Source organism: Dermochelys coriacea, chromosome 11 (genome assembly GCF_009764565.3).
Source record: "Dermochelys coriacea isolate rDerCor1 chromosome 11, rDerCor1.pri.v4, whole genome shotgun sequence".
NCBI lineage: Eukaryota > Metazoa > Chordata > Testudines > Dermochelyidae > Dermochelys > Dermochelys coriacea.
Window position 1 is genome coordinate 8,177,344 of NC_050078.2, and position 27,210 is coordinate 8,204,553.

General features: G+C 41.3%; 1 protein-coding gene across 11 annotated transcripts in view; it reads left to right on the forward strand.

Annotated features, from left to right (window-relative positions):
• The window catches only part of PTPN4 (protein tyrosine phosphatase non-receptor type 4), a 225,338-nt gene that overhangs the window by 22,356 nt on the left and 175,772 nt on the right, over positions 1–27,210 (forward strand). For 7 of the 11 annotated variants that reach the window (XM_043504905.1, XM_043504906.1, XM_043504909.1 and 4 more), the window contains exons 1-2: positions 24,573–24,638; positions 24,780–24,878. The exons of 3 other annotated variants lie outside the window; for them this stretch is intronic. In XM_043504905.1, coding sequence (XP_043360840.1) covers positions 24,848–24,878 — 31 coding nt within the window. In that variant the 5' untranslated portion in view covers positions 24,573–24,638; positions 24,780–24,847. Of the gene's footprint in view, positions 1–24,572; positions 24,639–24,773; positions 24,879–27,210 lie in introns of those variants that run through there. One more of the 11 variants, XM_043504908.1, reaches the window with a different exon arrangement.

Genomic DNA, 27,210 nt, shown 5'->3' on the forward strand with positions numbered 1-27,210 from the left:
GCCAACCAGCCTTCCTAGGGACCCACCGCCCACCTCGGGTAGTGGCAGAGGTCCCCAGCACCGGAAGTCCTGTCTATGCCAAAGGCCTTCCAGGCTACACAAAAAGGGCAAGGTCCATCTATAAGCTCCATCAGGGCCAATAATCGGATTCTCCCTCTCAGTCGAGCTCTTCCCATTACCCTCAGGGTAACAAGCGGGCATTTTGAGGGTGCACCCAAGGGCAACATCCCAGTCTACAGACGGGATCCTACCCTCCCTCTGTTTTCCAGCCACCTTTCTTCCTTCCTCCCTACTTGGACTGCAGTAACAACGGACGGCTGGGTCTTCAGCACTGTGTACACCCTACAGTTTATTTCTACCCTTCTCCGCATCCCTCTTCAGGGACCCTTATCACAAGTAGCTTCTTGCCCAAAAGGTGCAACTCTCTTGGGAGTTGGGGCCATAGGAGAAGTCCCTGTACATCAGAAAGGGAAAGGGTTTTATTCCCGATATTTTCTCATACCAAAGGCCAAGGGCAGTCTATGTCCTATTTTGGATAGGCGAGACCTCAACAGGTATCTCAGGAAATTGAAGTTTTGCATGGTCTCCCTGGCCTCATCATTCCTTCCCTCGATCTGGGAGACTGGTACGATTCCTTTGATTTGAAGGACAGCTACTTTCATATATAAATATTTCACGGACACATGTTTTTTGTGTTTCACGGTGGGGACCACCCACTTCCAGTTCGCAGTGCTCCCTTTTGGCCTAGCAATAGCGCCAAGAGTGTTCACCAATTGCTTGTCAGTGTCAGTGGCTTACCTCAGATGTCGGGGTATCCAGATTTACCCATACCTTGATGACTGGCTCATCAAGGGCTGCTCCAGAACACAGGCCCAGCACAGTGTCACCGTGCTACAAGCCACATGCCATGATCTGGGCCTGTTGATAAACGAACGGAAATCAGTGTTAAATTCTATTCTTTGGACTGGGATTATCAAAGTGGTACTTGACTCTACCCGAGCCAGGGCATTTCTGCCACAGGACACATTCCAGACAATGTCAGATCTCATTGCCAGCGTCTCCACGCACCCACTCACCACGGCCTAGGTCTGCCTCAGGTTACTGGGTCACAGGGCGGTGTGCACTTATGTCGTCGGCCATGCAAGGCTCAGACTGTGGCCCCTTTAACTGTGGCTAGCGACAGTCTATTCCCCGTTCAGCGATTACCTGGACAAGGTCCTCACGATCCTGCTTAAAGTGCTTATCTCTCTGCAGTGGTGGGCTGACCCAAAGTGGGTGCTGGAAGGAGTACCGTTGGAGAGTCCACCACCCACAGTCTCCCTGATATCTGATGCCTCAGACCTTGGTTGGGGAGCACATCTTGGTATGCTGTGGACTCGGGACATGGTCTCCAGAGGAACATGCACTGCATAAAAATGTCAGAGAGCTCAGGGCCATCCACCTGGCATGCGGGGGTCTTCCTGCCACAGTTCTCCTGTCGAGTAGTACAGGTGTTGACGGACAGTACAGCCTCAATATTCGATGTCAACAGGCAAGGGGGAGCACGCTAGTTGGCTTTCTTTTGGGAAGCTGTCCGCCTGTGGGACTTTTGCATCCAGCACAAGAACCACCTGGAAGCTTCACATCTCCCCAGCATCTAAAACACACTAGTGGATCGCCTCAGCAGGTCCTTTATCTCTCACCACGAGTGGTTGCTCCACTCTTGAGGTCGTCTGGACACTCTTCCAAAAGTGGGGAGTTCCCCGAGTGGACCTGTTCACCACCACACAGAACAGGAAGTGTCATCACTTCTGTTCCCTCCAAGACCTTGGCAGGGGTGCCCTTTCAGATGCCTTTCTCCAGTCACGGGTGGTAGATCTGATATATGTATTCCTGTGGATTCTGCTTATCAGCAGGGTCCTGTCAAAAATCAAGAGGGACGAGGTGCAAGTCGTCATGATCGCCTTGGCATAGCCTTGCCAGCACTGGTTCATGGATCTGGCCAGGGCTGCTCCATGGCCACTACCCAGATGCCCAGACCTACTCTTGCAGGACCACAGTCGGCTCCTGCACCCGAATCTTCTGTCCCTTCACCTCAGAGTTTGACTGCTATGTGGTTGAACCAGGAAGAACAGGCCTGCTCTTGTCAGGTACTGCAGGTTCTCTTGGAAAGCAGAATGCCAGGTAAGTCACTCTGGTGGAGGGCTAAGTGGAAGTGTTTTTCCTGCTGGGCATCAGAGCATAGCATCTCACCAACCAAGTAATCTCTGAAGTCCATCCTGTATTGCCTGCTCCACCTAGAGCATGAAGGCCTTGCTCTTTCTTCAGTCGAGGTGCACCTGGCAGCCATATCGGCTTTCCACCCGCACGTCCAGGGCAAATCGGTGTTCTCACATGAGATGTCAATCAGGTTCCTAAAAGACCTTGAGAGGCTCTTCCTGTCGGTCTGGGACCCAGTTCCCCAATGGTACCTCAGCCTGGTCCTCTTGAGGCTCACAGGCCCCCCCTTTGAGCCTGTGGCTTCTTGTTCCCTCTCCCATCTGTCGTGGAACGTTGCTTTTCTTGTAGCCTCAGGCGTGTATCTGAGATTAAAGCCCTCACTTAGGAGCTTCCGTATATGGTATTCTACAAGGGCAAGGTCCAGCTGTGATCTCATCCAGCTTTCCTGCCCAAGGTGGTGTCCCCTTTTCATGTCAACCAGGACATCTTCCTCCCGGTGTTCTATTTGAAGCTGCACTTGACCAATAAGGAGAGGCGGCTACACACTTTGGATGTTTTATGCACCCTGGCATTCTGCCTGGAGCATACCAAGCCCTTCCTCAGGTTGACTCAGCTCTTTATCGTGACAGCAGACAGGATGAAGGGCCTTCTGGTGTCCTCTCAGAGGATCTCGAATTGGATCACCTGCATCCATACCTGTTACGAGCTGGCACAGGCCAATCTGCTGCCTATAGTGAAGGCCCACTTGACCAAAGCTCAAGTGTCCTCAGTGGCCTTCCTGGCACATGTCCCTATCCAGGGCATCTTCAGGGCCACATGTGGTTTTCAATACACACGTTCACAGCGCATGACGCCATCAACCAGCAAGCCAGAGATGACGCTGGATTTGGCAGAGTTGTGTTGCAATCGACACATACATGAACTCCTACCCGCCTCCGATGGCACTGATTGGGAGTCACCTACAGTGGAATGGACATGAGCAAGCACTCAAGAAAAGACAGCTACCTTTTTCATAACTTGTGTTCTTTGAGATGTGTTGATCATGTCCATTCCATGACCCGCCCTCCTTCCCCACTGTTGAAGTTTCCGGCAAGAAGGAACTGAGGGTGGAGGGCAGCTGGCTGCATCCCTTATGCCGTGGCGCATATGCGCCACTCCAGAGTGTACAGATCTGATCCTCTATGGATACCACTGAGGGAAAAATGTCCAGCACTGGTGCATGTGGCGAGCACGCATGCCTACAATGGAATAGACATGAGCACTACATATCGAAGAACACCAGTTACGAAAAAAGGTAACTTTTTTTGGAATATAGAATATAAACAGGTAGTTTTCAAACAGAACTGTCAAACATTTTGTGGTAGTGATATAACTCAAACCAGTATGCAAAATCATAATGCAAGAAAATCAATTGTTTCTAGTAACAATTAACTATTTTTACTTACAAATAAATTAGTGTTCCAACATTGTTTTTCTGAAAACTAGTCACCAATTTTTCTCTCATTGTTTGAGTTTAGGAAATAAACTTTAAAGCTTAGATGAGAAATGTAGTTTCCACAGTCTGTACAGGAGGTAAAAATAACTCTATTGTTAAATTTTACCTTGAAGTCTGCATGAGTTTTCAGAAGCACTCAGCATTGGCCTAACTGTCATTGAACTCATAGGCAGTTTTACTGTTGAATCAAGTGGGAGCAGAATTAGCCCAGTTCTGAGTGCTTTTGAAAATCCCACCCTAGAATCTGTAGTGCTCTTCCCATGTATGACGTGACTTAAAACTGTTATCTGCAATTTATGCATCAACATATTCACTTTAAGATCACCGTTCTTTATAATTCTGAAGAACAGAGTGTACCGCTTTAATTTTGTGGAACATAGCAGCAGTCTCACTATCATACTTTCTTTTTCTGAATGTGCAGTAATCATGTTAACATACTGACAATTCACTGTCATATGCTGCTCTCAAATTAGATATGGAACGCTGTTGATTTCATGCGTGCCAACAAACTAAAGAAATAAGACAGCACCTTCTGTTGTATTCCGCAGAATTGCAGTGGTGGACCTAGTGCTGTAGAAATCTTAAACTGCTCTGGGTGAAATGAATATTAAAGTCTATGAAATGGAAATTGCCTTTGCAAATACTGTACTAGTTGCAACCATTTTCCATAATAACCATTAAAATGAATAAGCTGATCTGCAAATTGCAAGAAAATATATCATAATGGCTCTGGTGAAAGTTCTTAATTTAATCTATTGTAGTGGTAGAATAACTGCATCTTTTGTGAAGTAATACTGTAACTGTCAGCACTGTAAATGTCTATTGTTTGTCTAAATGGTAGCAAAGTTGCAGGTTTTAATGGGGAGGCAGTTTCTTTTTCACTGTAATCTCTTGCAAGTACAATTTTCAGTCAGTTTTATGGAGCACTTTCATATCTGTAAATCTTCCTATAATATGAAGATTGTACTTTAGTTTCCAGCACCTCGAAGTGCATTATTTATACCTTCTTTGTAATTTTCAGAATCCGTGGATTTTGTGAAAAGCCTCTGAGAAGTTGCATGCTTTTAATAAGCTACATATATCTTCTACCTCCAATTATAAAAAAGACTGTATGTAATTATAGGTTGGGGGGAGGGGGGAAAGCCGTGCTTATGCTGGTAACTAACAGTGGATATTTTAATTGCTTACTTCAGTTCCATTAAATAACTTACAACTGTCTTGAGAGTTTCTAATCTTTTATTTAATTAATCTTTAGAATTAAATTCTCCTGTAGGAATTTGCTGTTATGGAGTGCATACATATTGTTAGATGTTAATTTTAGCATTGCTGGCTCTTCTGTCCATCTTTTTTTCTGTCTCTCTCTTCCTCTCCCCCCTACCCCCGGTGTGCAACAGAGAAATTCTGTGTTAAGTGTATTTGTACATACCAGTAACGGTTGTCCATTTATGTGGTTTGTCTTGTCTCTTTTCCTTGGGAGGTGTGTGTTTGTTGAAGGGAGGGAAGTTGGTTTTGATGGTGGTTTGGCTGATTTTGGAATTTGTCTAGGGTTGTGTAATTATTCAGTTATTTAAATATTTTAAAATATATTTCGTGTTTTTTGTTTGGTGTTTTTCTTCAAAAAGTTGAGAATATATTCTTTTTGAAAAGTCATATGTGTTGGTAGGACATGAAATTAGGATTTCAATTTTTAAAAACATATTTGGTCTCATTCTAGAATTGGATTTGGAAATGTATTTGTATATTTCTTGTTTCTGATTGAAGTTTCTGATAGAAACTTCCTTTGGACAGCCTTTTTATTGGATTCAGATTTTTCTAAGTTTTAACCTCAAAAATACAACTTTAACATTTTTTTTAAAGGAAAATAAACAATTCCTCAGGAGTTTTGAAAATGTCATCGTTTTGAAAGGAAGCTGTTTCCCGTTTCACAATTTATAATAGAATGTTTTACTACTTTATTATGCAAAGTATAAATGTTAGTAACTCAAATCAGGGCTCTTCACTCTGTAATTTTCATTGAGAATGGCCACAATGAGTTGCAGGGGGCTGTCCCAGTGGGTTAGTGTAATGGCCTTTCACTTTATGGGGGTTTGTGCTGAAATCAGGCTGAGATCGTAAGCAAAGTGAATTATTCTAATTATATTTCAATTTCACTCCAAGATTACTGTTAGTAAGTAAGTATTGTGTTAAGACGCAGCGATAGGCTGACCATCAGGAATGTATGGAGCTGACTGTCAGGGTGGCACAGCATGGTAATTTATCCAACCCCAGTATTGCCACAGCCTGGACTTTTCAGCTCTGCTTTATAGTATGCATGTTTACAGTAATAATAGTATTGGTTCCTGCACATCATGCCTCTTTAAAATCTTAGGAAACAATTTGAGAAGAAATTTTGGATTTCCATAGGAATGTGTTTTGTAAAACATTGTAATGAAAAAAAATATTTTAATGCCTTTTGTAGAAAATAGTAGGAACATAGACATTTCCAAAATTTCTGCTCTATAGATCAACTTGATGGTTCCTAAACTTTTCCTCAGTTTTCTTGTAGGAGAATTATATATTAGTTCTAGCTTAAATTCTTGATTCTGGATCAAATTTTTGAGAGCAAATATGTCAATAGATTGTGATCATATAGAATTTAAGACCTTAGTAAGGTTTGGAATGCTTTTGTTTTATTTTGTGTGTTCAGAGCTAAACACTAATTTATGCCACTGTTTCTTTTATGAGCTCTCTTCCTAGTGATGGTTTGTCTGGTATGAGATCACTTGGTAACAAGCAATGAAGTTTTTAAAAATAAAATTAAAATGGTATTCATTTACTTATACATTGGTTTATGTTAGTTAAAGATTTGCCTGAACCAAGACATCTGGTGTGAACTCTCTGGAACCTTGGGAAAGCTTGGTTTTGTACTTGCTTAGGAGCCATATATAATATTTAGAATTTTTAGTACACCGAAGTATCAACATGTATAATTAAAAATTGAGCAGGTAAGAAGGATAAGAAAAATATTATGTAAAATTTATGATTTAGGAGCTTAAGCTTCATTTTTAAAAGTGACTCAAGTGCTTGGAAGCTGAAGTCTGATTGAAAGTTGGTGGTATTTAAACTTCTAAGTGCCTACACCATTTTCGAAAATGGAACTTTAGCTCCTAAGTTATTTAAGTACTCTTGAAAATTTTACCAGCTTTCTGGAAGCCTTTTCCTTGCAGTTACTGCTTAAATGCTTTGTTGTTCCCGGTGCCTCACTGAATGTGAAAACTGTAGAGCATGAAGCATCTTGCCTCTGTGCTTGTTCATCCACTTGGCTCCTCCCAACATTATCCTCCTCCATTATCTCTGGTTTCCCACATCCTCCCTGTCAGGTTTTCCCTTGGTTTCTCCCTTTCTGGTCGCTAGCATGCTCCAATATAAAGGCATGGCTAGAGCGACATACTACATCTCTTTGCCCGATGTTATTCTACACATATCTCTCTGAATATGACTGATTGAGGCTCTTCTCTAGGCAGCGTGTTAGGAACGGTAGGGTTTCTATGGTTCGAGTTCTAGAAGACCCTATCATGCTGCTTAGAGGAGGCTAATGAATGCTAACTATACAGATTAAATACATTGACTAGAATGCCACTTCCCCAGATCTGCAGGTCTTCCCAACTGGAAAATGAAGCAGCCACCGCAGGGAGCACCCAAAATTGAATGTCCTGGACAAATCTGGAGACTTAATTCTCTGGGTGTGCCCTGCATTGCAAAGAAGTATGTTTATAACTTGAGTTAGCTAATGTGAATTAAAATAGCAGTCAAGATATGTTAACTCTGATTTTTAGCTTGTGTTAGTGGCTCCAGTTCAAGCCTATTGGGCAGCCTGGGGTTGAATTCAAGATGCTAACCCAAGTTAAAAGCCAAGTTGCCATGCATGTCTTCACTGCTATTTTAATCTGAGTTAGTTAACTGAGTAAAGAACACATCTCTCATTTTTTTTTTTCCCCCCAGTGTAGACACATCTTGTCTGTTGGCATGGGAGGGCCAGTGAGCTGGTTTGGATGGAACGATGGCAAAAAACCCTGCCAATTCTAGTATTCTCAGCATCTACTATCCAATCCTAGAGCTGCTCTTCGTAACCCCTCCTTGAACAGCTCTAGCTCCAGGGCAGGGGTAAGTGGTGCATCAAGGAGCTGTGTAGTTGGCTCCACGGTGCTGTCCAAGAGCTGAGTTCTATGTGGTATTGGGGAAGAAGCTCCTCCGCTAGGAGCTCTACTCCAAAACCTTCAGTTCCCCAATCTCCTTCATTCAGCAGAGGGTATAAGAAAGAGATTCTGATCTTTCAAATGTAAAAATGAGAAAAATCAGTTTCAGTACATGAGAGATCACTGAAGTTCACAAATAGACATTTGGAATTTAAGAAAATGTAGTTGTGAATCAAAATTTTGGACTTCACCAATATTCTAGGTAATTTGAAAACAGACACAGAAAACTAAGAAGCTGAAGCGAAAGCCTATACCAGACAGGCTACATGTAGGAGAAGCATGCTTTGTGCCAGTTATAATGGAAAAATTTATATGAAAGTGTGCATTCTTGTGTAAAGAGTGGTTCTGCTAAGGTCATTCCCATTGGATTTTACCTTCCTTTCCTGAACTCCATAGCTTTTGTGATTGCTGTGTGTTGAACAGCGGTTGCATTTCATACCAGGTGTTTGCCTTTCAGTAGTGGTTCACAAAACATATGAAAAGTCTTCTGGAATCCTTATGGATGAATGATGCTAAGTAAATGAGATTTGTATTAATTTACAAATGAGTTGCATAAGCTTCCTTCTTATCTTCTAAAACTGTTAACTTTTGTTTATGAGCAGCTGTTCCTGGACCATTTGTGCCATGATTTCCGCTCTTTCCTTCCTCTTTGTATTGGTCAGTTTACACACTATGGGCAGAAAAATCATACATCAAAATAAATGGCACAACACACCATCTGTGTTTTTTAAAAAAAAAAAAAAAAGGGGGGGGGGGGCGGGAAGCAAAAACCAGGTTTTTCCACAATGGCTTATGGCTATAGCCTTTTTTTGTATACAAGATGCAACCTTTTTTTAAAAAAACTTTATAATTTTCTGTAATTTTATATATGCTAGAGTATTACGGAAAGTTCTTGGATATTATTTTATTAAATATGAAAATAACACAATTGCCTCAATATTGATATTTTGCCCTAGTCTACACTACACAGTTTTCAGTATTACTACGTTGCTCAGGGGTGTGAATAATCCATACCCCTGAGCGACGCAGTTATACCAACCTAAGTGCCAGTGTAGACAGTGCTCTGTAAACAGAAGAGCTTCTCCTGCTGACATAGTTAATTCACCTCCGCAAGAGGCGATAGCTAAGTTGACAGGAGAAGCTCTCTCCCATTGGCTTAGATCATCTTCAAGCACTACTGCAATATAAATGTTAAATTATGATTCTTAAACAGCTAGTTTGTATTCCTTATAATTTACTTTAGTAATTTCTACAGCTTCCTGCACGTTCCAGATCCGTTCTTTCCACTTTTAATTGAGCCCATCAGCTCTTGCAGTCTGTTGAATGAATACTGTTGGTTTTTTATGTTTTGTTCAATGTGCAGTAATTTTTCAAAAGGAGTATAGTTCTAGGGTACACTAAGGAATGTCAGATTCCTTGCATTATTGTACTGTAAAGGATTTTTGGAGTAAAAATCCCCTCATTTTATGATCTGTTTGTTACAAAGTTTTGGTAATATGGTGGTATAGTTTTATGTAAATGTATGGTAGTCTTGCAAATTTTTATTTAACTGTGTTGTGTTGCAACTGCCACGTGTCTTCTTTTATTTAAAGGAGCATTACAGTATATTATAAATTCTATAATCTCCAAACAACAAGTTATTGATCTGTGTGTAAACTATAGTGCATTTGTAAAATAAATGTATTGTTTTTTGGTGTTGGCTGGCTGCCACAGAAACGTATCCTTTCAACCTTAACTCTTCCTTAATGAAGTTTTAGAATTTATACCAGAAGTATAAATTGAGTTGGTAGATACGTTGCTAAAGTGAAGTCCTGTTCTGAGGATATGTTTACACAGCAATGAAAAATCTGCGGCTGGCCTGTGGGCTTGTTTCATTGCTGTGTTCCAGAGCTTGGAAGTCTACACAGCAATGAAACAGCCCTGCAGTCCGAGCCCCACAAGTCCAAGTCAGCTGATACGGGCCTATCCCTACCCTCCAGTATCTCTACCACTCTTCCCAGTTGAGTGTCATCTGCAAACTTGCTGAGGGTGCAGTCCACGCCATCCTCCAGATCATTAATGAAGATATTGAACAAAAACAGCCCCAGGACTGACCCTTGGGGCACTCCACTTGATACCGGCTGCCAACTAGACATGGAGCCATTGATCACTACCTGTTGAGCCCAACGATCTAGCCAGCTTTCTATCCACCTTATAGTCCATTCATCCAGCCCATACTACTTTAACTTGCTGGCAAGAATACTGTGGGACCATATCAGAAGCTTTGCTAAAGTCAAGGAATAACATGTCCACTGCTTTCCCCTCATCCACAGAGCCAGTTATCTCGTCATAAAAGGCAATTAGATTAGTCAGACATGACTTGCCCTTGGTGAATCCATGCTGACTGTTCCTGATCACTTTCCTCTCCTCTAAGTGCTTCAGAATTGATTCCTTGAGGACCAGCTCCCTGATTTTTCCAGGGACTGAGGTGAGGCTGACTGGCCTGTAGTTCCCCGAATCGTTCTCCTTCCCTTTTTTAAAGATGGGTACTACATTAGCCTTTTTCCAGTTTTCTGGGACCTCCCTCAATTGCCATGAGTTTTCAAAGATAATGGCCAATGGCTCTGCAATCACATCCGCCAACTCCTTTAGCACCCTCGGATGCAGCGCATCGAGTCCTATGGACTTGTGCTTGTCCAGCTTTTCTAAATAGTCCCGAACCACTTCTTTCTCCACAGAGGGCTGGTCACCTCCTCCCCATGCTGTGCTGCCCAATGCAGCAGTGTGGGAGCTAACCTTATTTGTGAAGACAGAGGCAAAAAAAAGCATTCAGTACGTTAGCTTTTTCCATATCCTCTGTCACTAGGCTGCCTCCCTCATTCAGTATTGGCCCAAACTTTCCTTGACTTTCTTCTTGTTGCTAACATACCTGAAGAAACCCTTCTTGTTACTCATAACATCTCTTGCTAGCTGCAAGTCCAAGTGTGATTTGGCCTCCCTGATTTCACTCCTGCATGACTGAGCAATATTTTTATACTTCTCGCTGGTCATTTATCCAATCTTCCATTTCTTGTAAGCTGCTTTTTTGTGTTTAAGATCAGCAGGGATTTCACCGTTAAGCCAAGCTGGTCGCCTGCCATACTTACTATTCTTTCTACATATCAGGATGATTTGTTCCTGTAACCTCAATAAGGATTCTTTAAAATACAGTCAGCTCTCCTGGTCAGTACAAACTAAAATTTCATACAGACAATGACTTGTTTATACTGTTCTAGATACTATACACAGAAAACTAAGTACAATATTTCTATTCCAGTTGATTTATTTTATAATTATATGGTAAAAATGAGAAAGTAAGCAATTTTTCAGTAATAGTGTGCTGAGACACTTGTATTTTTATGTCTGATTTTGTAAGCATGTAGTTTTTAAGTGAAGTGAAACTTTGGGGTACGCAAGGTAAATTAGACTCCTGAAAGGGATACAGTAGTCTGGAAAGGTTGAGAGCCACTGTCCCACATGATTTGTATGCGAAGCTTGTAAACAACCTACATCTGGCTGGCAAAAATCTCTAGAATTGCAAAAACAAGAGGCAAAGAGAAGGAGGATGGTATTGTAATACCACTTGTAAATAATGATCGGGGAGATTCTTGGTAATAACTGAACAAGTGAAGGAGAACTGGAAACAATACTTTGAGAGGTTAAATGAGGCTCAGTTGCCAACACATGATCCTAATGTCATGCTCTGGCACCACATAACAGAGGAGGTGATGAAAAATGCAGTCCAGGAAATACTACTCAAAAGTATTTTAAACAACAAAAATCTAAAATTTAAAGATTTTATTTACATTACTCCTGATTCAGCAAAGTGTTTAGTCTGATTTGGGCCTTAGTGATTTATAAATTTTTATAAATTCTTTTTTAATTCTGTATTATATGTAGGAGCAAAGTGAACCGACTGTAGCAAAGGTTGAATAGTAGCCTTGTAAAGTCCTGTTTCCTCACCAGCCTAGGGCACGTAGCTTCTTTGTGTATATACGATAACATTATTTCATTATAACTATGATAGTGGGCAATAGTATGCAAGTAGATTTTGTGCGTGGCTGGCAAATTTTCATAAGATTTTTTGCAAAGCTGCTGTGTATTGGGAGAAAATATTTGGGATAAAAGTCTTTTGACTCAGTCTGACTGCTGTCTTTAGTCAAGTCATTTTAAAGTCATTAATAATGTTAGATGTTTAATATTAAACAGTATTAAAATTAACTGTTAAGAATCAACTGGCACTTCTCTATATAATTAAATAGGAAAGCAGTTATATTCTTGTAGCACAGGGGTGGACAAACTTTTTGGCCCGAGGGCCACATCTGGGTATGGAAATTGTATGGCGGACCATAAATGCTCACGAAATTGGGGGTTGGGATGTGGGAGGGGGTGAGGGCTCTGGCTGGGGGAGTGGGCTCTGGGCTGGGGCCAGAAATGAGTTCAGGATGTGGGAGGGGGCTGGGGCGGGGGTGGTGAGGGCTCTGGGATGGGGCTGGAGATGAGGGGTTGGGGGTGCAGGAGGGGGATGAGGGCTGGGGCAGGGGGTTGGGGCATGGGAGGGGGGCAGGGGTACAGGCTCCGGGCGACGCTTAACTCAAGCAGCTCCCGAAAACAGCAGCATGTCCCCCTCCCCCGGCTCCTATGTGGAGGTGCGGCCAGGCGGCTCTGCGCACTGCCCCATCCGCAGGTGCCGCCCTGCATCTCCCATTGACTGTGGTTCCTGGCCACTGGGAGCTGTGGGGGCAGTGTACGGAGCCCCCTGGCTTCCCCTATGCGTAGGAGCTGAAGGGGGGACATGCCTCTGCTTCCAGGAGCCACGCAGATCCATGGCACGCACAGAGCGGGGCAAGCCCCTGGGTCCCGCTCCCCAGTGGGAGCTCCAGGGCCGGATTAAAACATCTGAAGGGCGAGATGCGGCCCCTGGGCCATAATTTGCCCACCCTTGTTGTAGTATTTGGATTTAAGGGTACATTTTGGGGTCTGACTCTCTTCCTGGCCATTTGATCAGTGTGGTCATGGTTGTAGTAACACTAAACTTTGGCCCATGGAATATTTACTCAGTATATTCAGACAAGTCTGCAGTAATTGGCTGGAAGTTTAAACTTCTAATTAGTCAATACGCTATCTCAAAAAAGGCTGTAAGATACATTTCTATTTTTGACAATTTTTGACAAATGTTTGATTTGCTACTTCTGACTTGAGCTTTAATTTGTGAGTGATTTGTTGCCTTTATCAAGAATTATTTATTTTTATTAATCCTTTTTGGATTGTCAGTATTGAGTTCTATGGACAATAGTTTATTATTTGTGAAGTGCGGTGCTAACTAGAACTTGTATATATTTCAAGAGTCAAAAGGACCACCAATGGTTTCAAAGGACACAGTCAACTTGAAATCAATTCAGCTTAATAAAAATTAAATTTAAAAAATAATTTTGGGTACTGCTCCTGAATTCCCCTTCCAACTGTTGAGTTTACAGTGACTTTCCTGCTTTTAGAATGTTCTTTCCTTTTGATGTTTCTGTGTACAATATATACAAAAATAGGGAAATGACTGACTTGTAGAGGGCAAATAGTGCAACTTCATATACACAAGCTGCTTTCAGATGTACAAAATAAACTTAAAGAACTTTTGTTTTGTTACAGCAATCCTAGTGTTATTCAGTAATCTTTGAGAGAGGTCTTCTTTTGTGTTTCTCATGGCAGAACCCTTGGATCCTTGATCAGATCCAGTTTTGAGGTCTGATTAATTTCTCCCTGTCAATGAGGAGAGGGAGCTAGGCAGCGAGACCTAGTATATAAGTCAGTTGCTAGGTGAGCAAGTGTGGCTACTGGGAGTTTTGGGGACTGTAAATGTGAATCGTGTGCTTGCAAGTAAATGGACTTGGTGTGTTGTGTGTTTGGTCAGTCTGTCTGATTTCGTTACTTTGTGGCTGGGATTTTGGATCCCTGAACAGGCTGGGTAACAGGTCTGTTTTTTCATGCCTCTGTGTGTAGCATCTGGCTTGAGCCCTTAGATCTTTGTTCAGACCCAGTGTCTGAAGTCTGAGTGAGTGATTCCTCCCTGTCAGCAATAGGGTAGAGCTAAGCATCAAGGTTTATTTAAAAAGAACAGGAGTACTTGTGGCACCTTAGAGACTAACAAATTTATTTGAGCATAAGCTTTCGTGGGCTACAGCCCACTTCATCAGATGCATAGAATGGAACAAATAGTAAGAGTGTATACACACACACGCATACAGAGAATATGGAAAGGTGGAAGTTGCCAGACCAACTCTAAGAGGCTAGTTAATTAAGATGAGCTATTATCACCAGGAGAAAAAAAACTTTTGTAGTGATAATCAAGATGGTCCATTCAAACAGTTGACAAGAAGCGTGAGGATGCTTAACATGGGGAAATAGATTCAATTTGTGTAATGACTCAGTCATTTCCAGTCTCTATTCAAACCTGAGTTAATGGTATCTAGTTTGCAAATAAATTCAAGTTCAGCAGTTTCTCATTGGAGTCTGTTTTTGAAGTTTTTCTGTTGCAAAATTGCCACCTTTAAGTCTGATACTGAGTGACCAGAGAGGTTGAAGTGTTCTCCTACTGGTTTTTGAATGTTATGATTCCTGATGTCAGATTTGTGTCCGTTTATTCTTTTGCGTAGAGACTGTCCGGTTTGGCCAATGTACATGGCAGAAGGGTATTGCTGGCACATGATGACATATATTACATTAGTAGATGTGCAGGTGAACGAGCCCCTGATGGCATGGCTGATGTGATTAGGTCCTATGATGGTGTCACTTGAATAGATATGTGGACAGAGTTGGCATCGGGCTTTGTTGCAAGGATAGGCTCCTGGGTTAGATACTAAAAGGCTCTTTGATTTACCTGAAAAACAGAAAAGGAGTACTTGTGGCACCTTGGAGACTAACAAATTTATTTGAGCATAAGCTTTTGTGAGCTACAGCTCACTTCATCGGATGCATTCGTTGGAAAATACAGTGGAGGAGATTTATATACACACACAGAGAACATGAAACAATGGGTTTTATCATACACACTGTAAGGAGAGTGATCACTTAAGATGAGCTATTACCAGCAGGAAGGGGAGGGGGGAAAGGAGGAAAGCCTTTTGTGGTGATGATCAAGGTGGGCCATTTCCAGCAGTTAACAAGAAGGTCTGAGGAACAGTGGGGGGTGGGGTGGGGGGAGAAATAACATGGGGAAATAGTTTACTTTATGTAATGACCCATCCACTCCCAGTCTCTATTCAAGCCTGTTAATTGTATCCAGTTTGCAAATTAATTCCAGTTCAGCAATCTCTCGTTGGAGTCTGTTTTTGAAGTTTTTTTGTTGAAGGATAGCCACTGTCAGGTCTGTAATCGTGTGACCGGAGAGATTGAAGTGTTCTCCGACTGGTTTTTGAATGTTATAATTCTTGACGTCTGATTTGTGTCCATTTATTTTTTTTATGTAGAGACTGTCTAGTTTGACCAGTGTACATGGCAGAGGGGCATTGCTGGCACATGATGGCATATATCACATTGGTAGATGCGCAGGTGAACGAGCCTCTGATAGTGTGGCTGATGTGATTAGGCCCTATGATGGTGTCCCCTGAATAGATAAGTGGACAGAGTTGGCAACGGGCTTTGTTGCAATGATAGGTTTCTGGGTTAGTGGTTCTGTTGTGTGGTGTGTGGTTGCTGGTGAGTATTTGCTTCAGGTTGGGGGGCTGTCTGTAAGCAAGGACTGGCCTGTTTCCCAAGATTTGTGAGAGTGATGGGTCGTCCTTCAGGATAGGTTGTAGATCCTTGATGATGCGTTGGAGAGGTTTTAGTTGGGGGCTGAAGGTGATGGCTAGTGGCGTTCTGTTATTTTTTTTTTTTGTTGGGCCTGTCCTGTAGTAGATGACTTCTGGGTACTCTTCTGGCTCTGTCAATCTATTTGTTCACTTCAGCAGGTAGGTATTGTAGTTGTAAGAATGCATGATAGAGATCCTTCCTGCTGGTAATAGCTCATCTTAAGTGATCACTCTCCTTACAGTGTGTATGATAAAACCCATTGTTTCATGTTCTCTGTGTGTGTATATAAATCTCCCCACTGTATTTTCCACCGAATGCATCCGGTGAAGTGAGCTGTAGCTCACGAAAGCTTATGCTCAAATAAATTTGTTAGTCTCTAAGGTTCCACAAGTACTCCTTTTCTTTTTGCGAATACACACTAACACGGCTGCTACTCTGAAACCTTAAATTCTTCAAATCTATGAAGAAATTTATGTGTATGATAGTACAGTAGCCTGTAGCTTGTTAGTTTCTGAGCTATTCTTAACCTTGCATGTGGTGTTTGATCATTCTTTACAATACCTTTTATTTTAGTTGGTTTCACCTCATTTTTATTTTTTTATTTTTAATTATGGAGTTTCACAACACTGATGTTTCTTTCATTCTTCAATGAATACTGAACTTGCTAATGAATGTAACTGAGTCCAGGTGATTAAGGGACACATCCATTTGTGTCTTTCTCTTGCTTAACGTCAACACCTGAGAGGCATTTGCAGAGAGTGTTTTTTCACTCTAAAATAAAACTACTAAACAAAAGTAAGTCAAGGAAAAAACAGAACGAGTATACAAGTTGAATTTTTGCGTGATGCATCATTTGTGTTCAGCTCTGGATTATTCTTGGTTATCCACATCTGCTCATGGAAATTCAGAAACTTTAATTTCAAAAAAGAAAAATGTGACTCAGATGGTTCCACTCAATATGACAGTTTTAGTAAAGGGGATAATAATTCATATTTTGACAGTTAAAAGAATTGAAAATCTACCTGATCTTCTTTAAATCCAGTTTACTGTTTGTATTAGGACAAGAAAACCTGATCACCTACTGCATATTTGTTGATAAGTAGCAGCACAGTCTGAAATGAAGAGCTATGCATAGTATATGAAGTGCAGTTTTCTGCATGTTTTGAATTTAGTTCACTTTAGATGGTATGGGGTACTATTCTTTTTATGTTGATGGTAATATGTGTTTTCCCATTCTTCCAATTTAAGTCAAAGATTTCAGTTTTTTTCTACTTTTGTATATTAGTGCCCATTGCCGTTATGGCCAAGAGACTTTTCTTGATGTCTTACATTTTTATTTTTAAAGAGAATTTTTCCAACCATTGCCAAATCTTCATTTGTTATTTCTGTTGGAGGGTCTATGTTGGCATGGTAGAAAACACTGTGGCTTTTCTCACTGTATTAATCATTGCTAATTGTTTCTGCTAATTTAATGTTGCTGAGACTTTTAAAATATTATGACTGTATTTCAGTCTATAAGAAGAAAGCATTTACATTCAGTATTACAGAATGCCTGTAGGTTTTAAAAATTAATTTTTATGTAAAATCCTAGTAATCAATGTAAGAAAAAAGTTTTTTCTCTCAGTACTTGTTCACAAAATGCATGCTTCTGTAAATGTCAGTTCATTGTAAAGAGAACAAATAGATATAAAAAGGAAGTAAGTTGAAAATGATCTTGGTATGTGTGAAATATGTGTATAGTTAATTATTTTTTATTGAGTTCAAGTAGAAATGTTTGCAGTTTAGCAATTCATAACATTAGCATACTTCTAAATTAAATGTGTACAAAGCCAGCAATGTAAATAGATCTAGTGTAGTTTAATAATAAAGAGAATAACCAATGACAGCATGTGTAGCTGTTGAGATCAGCACCCCATAGCTATTGAAAACACTCTCTCCTTTGGCCAAAGAACCACACCCTGAGCAATAGAGGTATCTTTCACTGGTTGAGTACCCTGTCACTTGTTTGTTCTTCTGATGGAGATGTCTGGTTTTATTTTTAAAAAGTGGTAATTTTTTTTTAAATTGGAGTTTTTAAAAAAAATAAGTTGTTGGCGGGGGGAAATATAATTTGTTTTATTTTAATTTGCTTAAAATGACTTTACCAACATTGAAGGGCTTTATTTCCTTAGGGCTGACCTTTGAGGAACTATGTTAAATTTTCAAAGTGGTGCACGAGGATTTAGCCACTTAACTTGCTTGAATGACAGTGAAATTTTACAAAAAGAAAAGGAGTACTTGTGGCACCTTAGAGACTAACAAATTTATTTGAGCATAAGCTTTCGTGGGCTATAGCTCACTTCATCAGATTCATGAAAGTACTCCTTTTCTTTTTGTGGATACAGACTAACATGGCTGCTACTCTGAAACCAGTGAAGTTTTAATGGCTAATCCTTGTGTACCACTTTGAGAATCTACCCCTTAGTGCAGTGGTTCTCAAACTTTTGTACTGGTGACCCGTTTCACATAACAAGCCTCTGAGTGCGACCCCCTTTATAAATTAAAACACTTTTTATCTATTTAGCACCATTATACATGCTGGAGGGGAAGTGGGGTTTGGGGTAGAGGCTGGCAGCTCGCGACCCCCCATGTAATAACCTCACAACCCTCTGAGGGGTTCCGACCTCCAGTTTGAGAACCCTGCCTTAGTGTCTTCACTGAAACCTTCAACTTCAGCCCTAGAAATGGCATCTGCTCTGTGTAAATCCTTTGAAGTTAATGTGGCTTGGGTTTTAGCTACTCTGAACAGAACACAAACAACCATCCTTCTCTCCCTCCTCCTAATACCTCCATTCTACTACCAGCCAAATTTAAACTTGAACTTGGCTATGAGTATAATAAAAGCTTTTTCTTAATTTTGCCAGTTTCTCGCTCCAATTCAGACTGCTTTCTGTTAAAACTAGTTAGCTTCAAAGGCTTCACGCCACATGCTGTGGTTAGGGCTAAAGCTGCCAATTTTGGCAGATACTCCTGGGCTTTAGGATCCTATGGCTTCTAACAGCGTTGATCTGAAGATGCTGATAGTGTTAATATCCAACCCAGGTTAATTCTCTCCTAGCAACATAGTTTCTAAAATGCTTCCTTTTTCAAATTAATCAGAAATGAAGCTTGCATTGGTGTGTGTGGCATAGTATGTTAGATACGTTAAATTCCCCTCCAAACATAACAAACTATAGGTTTTTCTGGTGTAGTAATAAACTAGCTCTTTTTTTGTCTTGGTCATATACATCTATTTAAATATCTTAAATAGTTTTGGAACAAACTGTTCTTTATACCTCCCTCCCCTCCCGTATTGTATTTTACAACCTTTTGTAGTCAGAGATGGAGAATAAGAGGTCAAATACATATGCTAGGCAGCTTCCTATGCTTTATTAACTTGTTCCTCTGTTCCAGCAGGTGCAGTTTGCCTGCTTCTACTCTTGAGTGTAACATTCTTATAATTAGACTTATGGAAAAATTGTGCGTGAGTGTTACTGTAACCAGTTTCTCAGTGTCCTTGAAAGACTATAACTGTCACCCTTGCTTTGTTTTAGGTACTAAACAGTTTCCTGTTTTACCCTAACTAGTTGAAGACCATAATCATTTTCCTTTTGCATATTGGGGTCTGAACTCTTGTGACCGTGAGAAGGGGTTTTTATTTTTTGTTTGTTTTTGTACTGGAATGCATAAAGAAATCTTTTTTTAGGGATAGGATGGATGAAGGGAGGTTTAAGTAGTTATTCCTTGACACAGTGGAAAGGAACGGCCTGGGAATGAAGTGGTGGTTTTAGTTTTTCCTTTGATAAGCAGGGTAAATAAAGGATTTCACTTTGGTTTTATCACCTGATATTCTGGCTCATAGACTTCAAGACTAGACGGGACCACCATGGTCATCTAGTCTGACCACCTGTACATTGCAAGCCACAGAACCTTGCCTGCCCTTTGTTGTAATAGATGCATAACCTCTGGCTGAGGTACTAAAGTCCTCAAATCGTGATTTAAAGACTAAGTTACAGAGAATCCACCATTTACTCTAGTTTAAACCAGCAAGGGAACTATGCCTCATGCTGTAAAGGAAAGGCCTCCCCTCTCCCCCTCCCCCACTCCCTTGGGTCTCTACCAATCTAACTGGAGGAAAATTCCTTCCCAACCCCAAATATGGTGGTCAGTTGGATCCTGAGCATTTTGGCAAGACCCCAACAGTGAGATGCCTGGCAAATAATTATCTGTAGTAAGTCTGAGTCCTCCCCATCTTGTGTCCCATCACTGGCCATTGGGCATATTTGTTACCACCAATGGCAGATTGCCTACACACCATTGTAGGCGGTCTCATCATACCATCCTCTCCATCAATTTATCAAGCTCAGTCTTGAAACCAGTTAGTTCTCCCCCCTTTTCCCCTTGGAAGCCTGTTCCAGAACTTCATTCCTCTGATGGTTAGAAACCTTTATCTAATTTCAAGCCTAAACTTGGTGAGAGCCAGTTTATATCCATTTGTTCTTGTGTTGACATTGGCATTTAACTTAAATAACTCCTGTCCCTCCCTGGTGTTAATCCCTGATGTATTTATAGACAGCAATCGTATATCCCCTCAGCCTTCATTTGGTTAGTTAGGCTAAACAAGTTAAGCTCGAGCCTGCTCTCAAATGTAGGTTTTCCATTCCTCTGATCATCCTGGTAGTCCTTCTCTGCACCTGTTCCATTTTGACTTCATCTTTCTTAACCATGGGAGACCAGAATTACATACAGTATTCCAGATGAGGTCTCACCAGTGCGTTGTATAATGGTTACTTCTGAGGGAAATAAGAATTCTGTGCACAATATTTTAAAATTCTGCACATTTTTTGTCAAAATAACACAATATAATCATGTCATTTTCAATTATTTTAGTAATTTATTTCAAAATACCAGTCAGCAAGTGTCCGTAACAATACAGACGACAAGATTCAGGAAATGTTTTTTGACTAATAAATTCCTTACTAATTAGCACGTCTCTGTGGCTCCACAGAGCAGGTGGCAATGCTAATATTTCCATGTATGTCAAGCACAGAAAACTTTAAGATGGTGGGCAACCTGCGGCCCACGGGCCGCATGCGTCCCATTAGGGTAATCCACTGGCAGGCTGCGAGACAAGTTTGTTTACATTGACTCTCTGCAGGCATGGCCACCTGCAGCTTCCAGTGGCTGCGGTTTACTGTTCCTGGCCAATGGGAGCTGCAGGAAGCGGCATGGGCTGCAGGGACGTGCTGGCCCCCACTTCCCGCAGCTCCCATTGGCTGGGAATGGCGAACCATGGCCGTGCCTGTGGACGGTCAATATAAATAAATTGTCTCACGGCCTGCCAGCGGATTACCCTGATGGGCCGCAGGTTTCCCACCACTGCTTTAAGGGTGTGTCTGCATGGTAAAGAAAAACCCACGGGTGCCCCTTCCAGCTGATTTGGGCTTTTTGGGCTCAGGCTGTTTCATTGTTGTGCAGACTTCTGGGCTCAGACTAGAGCTGGAGCCCTGGGACTCTTCCACCCAGCAGGGTCCTAGAGCCTGCACTTCAGTCCTAGTCCAGAAGTCTGCACAGCAATGAAACAGCCCCATAGCCCAAGCCTCAAAAGCTGTAAGTTTTTTTTTCATTGATATGTAGACCTACCCTAAAGGGCAGTACATCTTTTGGAGTGAAGTTAGGCCATGATGTGGCATGGCACTTAAATATGTGCATAAAGTTTAGCACTTGAGTAGCCCCATTGAAACTACTGCTTTGCCAGTTTTGGGCCTTATTGAGTGCCATGGCTAAGTAGTACTCAGCATGTGACTGTACAGTTGTTAGTCTAGAGTTGAAATTGTTACAGACAATAGATTAGAAGGGCAATTGTGGTGGCGGCTCCAGCATGGCAGTGGGGAGCGCAGGCCACTATCTGCACAGAGGTGGGGGGGGGTCACCCTGCAGTCCGCCCCTCTCCCCTGGGACACAGACTTGCGGTGAGGTTGCACCTGACCCTGACACAGCACAAAGCAAAATGTTTACATTCATCACCCATTGATACATATGGGAGTATCAAAAGAATTTAGAATAGTATCAATAGAATTTAGTCCTAGTAATTTACTGAATTTGTAACTTCTGTAAGCTCTTTTGGATGAGGAGTATCTCTTGCTGTGTTTATATAGGGCCTGTAACAATGTAACCCTAGCCTTAGTTGGCCTTCTAGGCATTACTAGAATACGCACAGTACTACAGTATTTGGCAAAATAGTAGTGAACGATAATCGGCTTAAGCCAAATAGAGGATAGAACAATAAAGGGTAATCATTATAGGCAGAACTGGCAGCAGTGCCTGTAGTTAAGGTTGACTAATACTTTTCACTGTAAGTTTTTTGTTTTGTTTTTTTTCCTGTTGCTTATAACTTTGCCAAATGTAAATGTTAATGCTAAAATTTCCACGTTGCAAGTCTGCCTCTTGTTGAATTTTTATGGGAAGTTTCAGCAAAAATGCCCAGCCATTTCCAAGAACAAGGTTAGGAAAAAAGTTGCTTTACTGATGTTAAGTTCTTACATCTGTTTCATTGAGAAGTTCTAGCATCTCTGTATTTGGACTTGAAATTTGACAGGAGGGGTCACATTTGGGTCAGAGAGATGCCTCATTCTTTCACTGTGAAAAATCTATCCAAATTTGACAGAGTTCATAAGGTTCTGATAATTGCTATTTGCACATGCTTGGTAGAGTTAGCTAAATTTTCCAAAAATTCAGAGTACATTGAGTGTGCTCCAGCCCAGGACCGCTGGACTCTTCTTGCAATTGCTTCTACTGGATGGTAAGGGAGCCTATGCAATAGGGCAACAGAACTGAGAGCAGGACACTCTCAGTGCTCCCCCTGTTAAAGCCAAGGCAGTATTGAGGAAAAAGGAAGATATGGAAAGAGAGCCAGGTGGGATGGAATAGTCAGTCCACTGTGTGATAAGAATAAAGGGAGACCGGGGTGAATGAGAGTCACAGAAAAGGCAAATGTGTGCAGGTTACTCCAGAGGAGTTACATTTTGCAAGTATGCCTCCTGACACCATGTGGGCAGCCATCTTCAGTGGGGTCAGCCTGCCTGTGGTCCCATTGGTAAGAATGGGAGGCAGAAATAATTTCTGCTAAGGTCAACATTACGGCTGTCACTAATGCTGCCATTTGTCTAGAATCATTTTAACTAAAGGCAGCCTGTCGCTTTAGTCCAATTGAAAGTAATTGGAGATGTCAGCTATGTTGAAAAAGGGCAAAATTTGGAGTTTGCTCCCAATAATCTCTAGATCATGAGAAATTTAAAAAAATCTCCATGAGTTGGCAACTCTGTCTAGTAAACAAGATGGGTTATGCTCTATATCTCAAGTTTACAAGATAATATTCAGATTTGCTTCATTTAAGAAAAGGTTTTATGTAGTGTCAAAGTGATACTTTAAAAATAGTAATGAATGTAATAAGGCGTCCCTTCCTTTCCCTCACCTATCCCTGTTTTGACATTTTGATAGTACTGCCGTATTTGGTCATCTATACCTAAAACTTGGGGTATTATCTTTGACTACTACTTTCTTGCCCCATATTTACATTTATTTAAAAATGGAAAGTGCTCTAGACGTGCAAGATATTTATCACGTTTCCAGTTGTGGTATGACATTCACAGTCATTCACTAAGAACTAGACTAAAACAATGTGTTTAAAATGAGTCTGGTCCAAATATTTGGAGTCATTTCAGATTTATTTTTGTGAGAGGTGAAACTTTTTCACAGTGTACTAAGGATGTTCACTTTAGTGTCCTGGATGTGGGAGGGTTGAACAGATACATTCTGTAAGTGAATAATTATAAAACACAGAATGGGAAATATGTTTAAAGTTGGTGGCAAAAAGTTGATGTTAATGAAGTGACTCCTCAGCTACTTTTTGTATTACCTGTAAATGGCACCAGCAAGGAAAAATTACCACATAAATTATTCTATCTTCAGTTTAGTAATCTTTGCCTCAGATGTTGTAATCTGGGTGCGGGGGAGATCAGCTTCAGGCATTTTAAAACTGCAATGTTGCAGAGCTGTGTAAGGAAATACTACTGTTGAATTTCTGTAGAGCTTTTTTCTGAGTTTGTGTTTTCCTGTTATCATGCATCAGTTCAAGTTTCTGAGTATTTGACATGTAATTAGAAAGAAATGTTCCTGATGCAGCTAGGGTTTCCTCTCAGTACCGCAAGCTAATTCTGCATGTGGAAAAAAGACAGTGATGAAGTAGCTTTAGAACTTCTTAGCCAAAAATTGAAGATAGAGGCGGGTTAAGTTGGAACTATGAAGTAAATATTACAGTAGTACTATATATGTTCTGATATACCCTCTCTAGCTTTCTCTTCTGGGGTTCTGTTTTGTACTACAGAGTTTGAGAACTAACACCCATTACTAAATTTTTTAACAATCAATATTAACACCTAACAAGTAATCTACATTTTTCAAAAACCAGATGTTTTTATACATAAAAGCAATCCAGTGGCTTTTATTGGCTTTTTTTTCATTATTTTGAATGGTTGGTGCCCTGGAGCATTTATATGAATATAGCATATTGGAGAGTTCCAACATGGTGCTGTTGATTCTATATATGAAAACAAAATTGCACAATATTATGTTTAAGTTCCTCAAAATCCCATCCAAGAAAAAAGCATGACCAGCGAGATTTTATATCATTTTTTTTCAGATAATGAAAGTAAAATGGAAAAATGAAAACGTATGTATGATCTGTGACAGAGTGGGGATATGTCTGTGTCAAATTGTGAATTCCCATTTTGTTTGTTGTAACATCTTTTTTTTTTTTTGAGGATTAGTTGTGGATTAGTCATTTTCTGGTATGGTCTTGACACCTATCTGAATGACTGTCTGAGAAGTTTCAGAGTAGCAGCCGTGTTAGTCTGTATTCGCAAAAAGAAAAGGAGTACTTGTGGCACCTTAGAGACTAACAAATTTATTAGAGCATAAGCTTTCGTGAGCTACAGCTTACTTCATCGGATGCATTTCTGTCTGAGAAGCTGGCACATAGCAATCTAGAGTTCGCAACTCTGATTGTGTCTGTATTACAGGTCCATCAATAAGAACAATGAACTCTACTCAGAAGTGCAGATGGTATGGCGAGTAGGGGGGAGGGTTGGAGCGTAGAATCTCCCCAGCTCAGCACTGAACCCAAAGGGATCAGAGACTATATTTAAGGGGGAACGCTCTCTGCAAAGCAGGGGGCTGACCACTGCCATATGTCAGAAGACCCAGGCTGGAGAGGAAGAGAAGGGAGGAAAGGGTCTGCTGTGCTTGAATGCAAACCTGACCTCAGATTCACAAGAGGGGTGAGATCACATTGTGACATTCTCCAGGGTACATCCTGGACTGTTGAACTGCTGTGTCCCCTAACCCTCTAGCCTGGGATGCCTTTACAGTGCTTTACTGTCAGAACAGCCACTCTTGGCCTGCTCATGTGCAGCCACTAGCATATAAAATCACTCCCAGATGTTTACATGAATGCTCTCCCAGCCGTTCACGAATAGATACACGCCGACACCCATATATCCCCAGCCTGAACCGCAGAAATGCGTATCTTGCACTCTTCAGGGCTTTTCTAAACAGTGAAAGCTCACCAATAGTATGTCATTCCAACAATCAGTAATGAATATGCACCAGCCCGGTTGACATGAATAGAGATGGTTTAGATAAAACAGCAAAACAAGTTTATTAACTAGAGAGATTTTAAGTGATTTACAAATGTTAAGTGATAAAAGTCAGACTTGGTTACAAAAGAAATAAAAAGATGCAAGCTAATTCCTAAACTTTACTAAGGCTAATAATTTAAAAGCAAAAAGGTTTCTCTCACCCAAAAGCTTCAGCAGACTGTACTGGCTGGAAAAACCTACAGACTAGGACCACTCCCACCAGTTCAATGATACTTCCTTTTGACTTTCAAGCGTTCTTGCTACCATGAGTAAAGATCAGAGGAGAGGTGTCTAGAGTCATTTTTCCCCCCTTCTTATACTCTGACCCTTTGTACTGGAAAAGTCTTTGTTGGGTCAGCGGATCAGGTAGTTCCATAGCATAGGTGAGCTGCCAACTGTCCTTCAGGTGAACTGTAAATTTCTTGTTTACAACTCCTTTGCTGGTGAATCTTCAGTTAAGCCAGGTAACCGCCTTTTAGCACCTAGCTGGCGTGACAGTGTGCCTTTGTCTTTGAGAAAATGGTCTGGGGGCATTACCTAGAACTACAGCATATTTCAGTAACAAGCATATAGTAGGTTTCAGAGTAGCAGCCGTATATAGCTCCATATACAATGTTGATATGCACATTTTAACAAGACAGTGATGCTGAGTAGATTGAGTTTTCAAATGATACCTCACAAGGCATACTTTATACAAAATATATCATAACCATATAAAAGTGAACGTGGGGTACAGGGGTGTCTCACACATCCAAGAGGTTGTTGAGACTTCTGTAGTCTTCCAAAGATCTGTAACTTTCTAGGGCTCTTCAGTAAAGTTCTCATGGCTAAGAAATTCCTTGTATTCTTTGCTTGCCTGTTACATTGTTCCTGACTTGGTTAATTAAGAAGCTCAGAGCACTCAGTGCGAAACTGAGGGAGTGTTTATAAACAACTGGGGACTCGGGGGCTCAGTTGCTGGTTCCAAGGTATAAGGGGTCTGGAATGAAGAGCCCCATGTTCCAAGGAAGGGTTGCAGAGATGACATCTGCATCCAGGAGTGTGCCTTAAAGATCCTGAGCTAACGACAGTGACCTAGCTCTGCCCAGTCCCAGTTGGTTCAGGAGCACATAGGATCCAGCAGTTGGGTCATAGAATCATAGAATATCAGGGTTGGAAGGGACCTCAGGAGGTCATCTAGTCCAACCCCCTACTCAAAGCAGGACCAATCCCCAGTTTTTGCCCCAGATCCCTAAATGGGTTCCTCAAGGATTGAACTCACAACGCCGGTTTAGCAGGCCAATGGTCAAACCACCACTGTCTATCCTGAGGTGGGGACTGGCCCAAGTTGTGCCAATATTATGCTAAGTTTCTGACATGTTGGTGTTCAGCAAATGGTTTAAACCTCTTTGAGAAGGTAATAACACCTAACATAGTCTTAAAGCATATTGTGGAAGTTAAAAATTTCTTCTGTAACCACCATCAACGTCACAGCTAGTTATCTGAAAGATCTGGTATTGCAGTTTTCCAGTGACACTTGGTGTAACTCATAAAAAGTCTGACTTCAGTGGGGCTTTGGATCTGGCCCTATATTTATTTCATCTAATCTTTGGGTAAGCATATTATTTGTATTGAATATAAGGAGGATTGAAGAGTTCTCTATCCATTAGTTCCAGGGACTGTTCCTTGAAGGAGACCTGTAGGAAGTCTCAGTGGGAGTTACAAGAAGGTAGTGAGAAACGCTTCCAAAGAGATGAGGGGCACACATCCGCATGAAATCTTA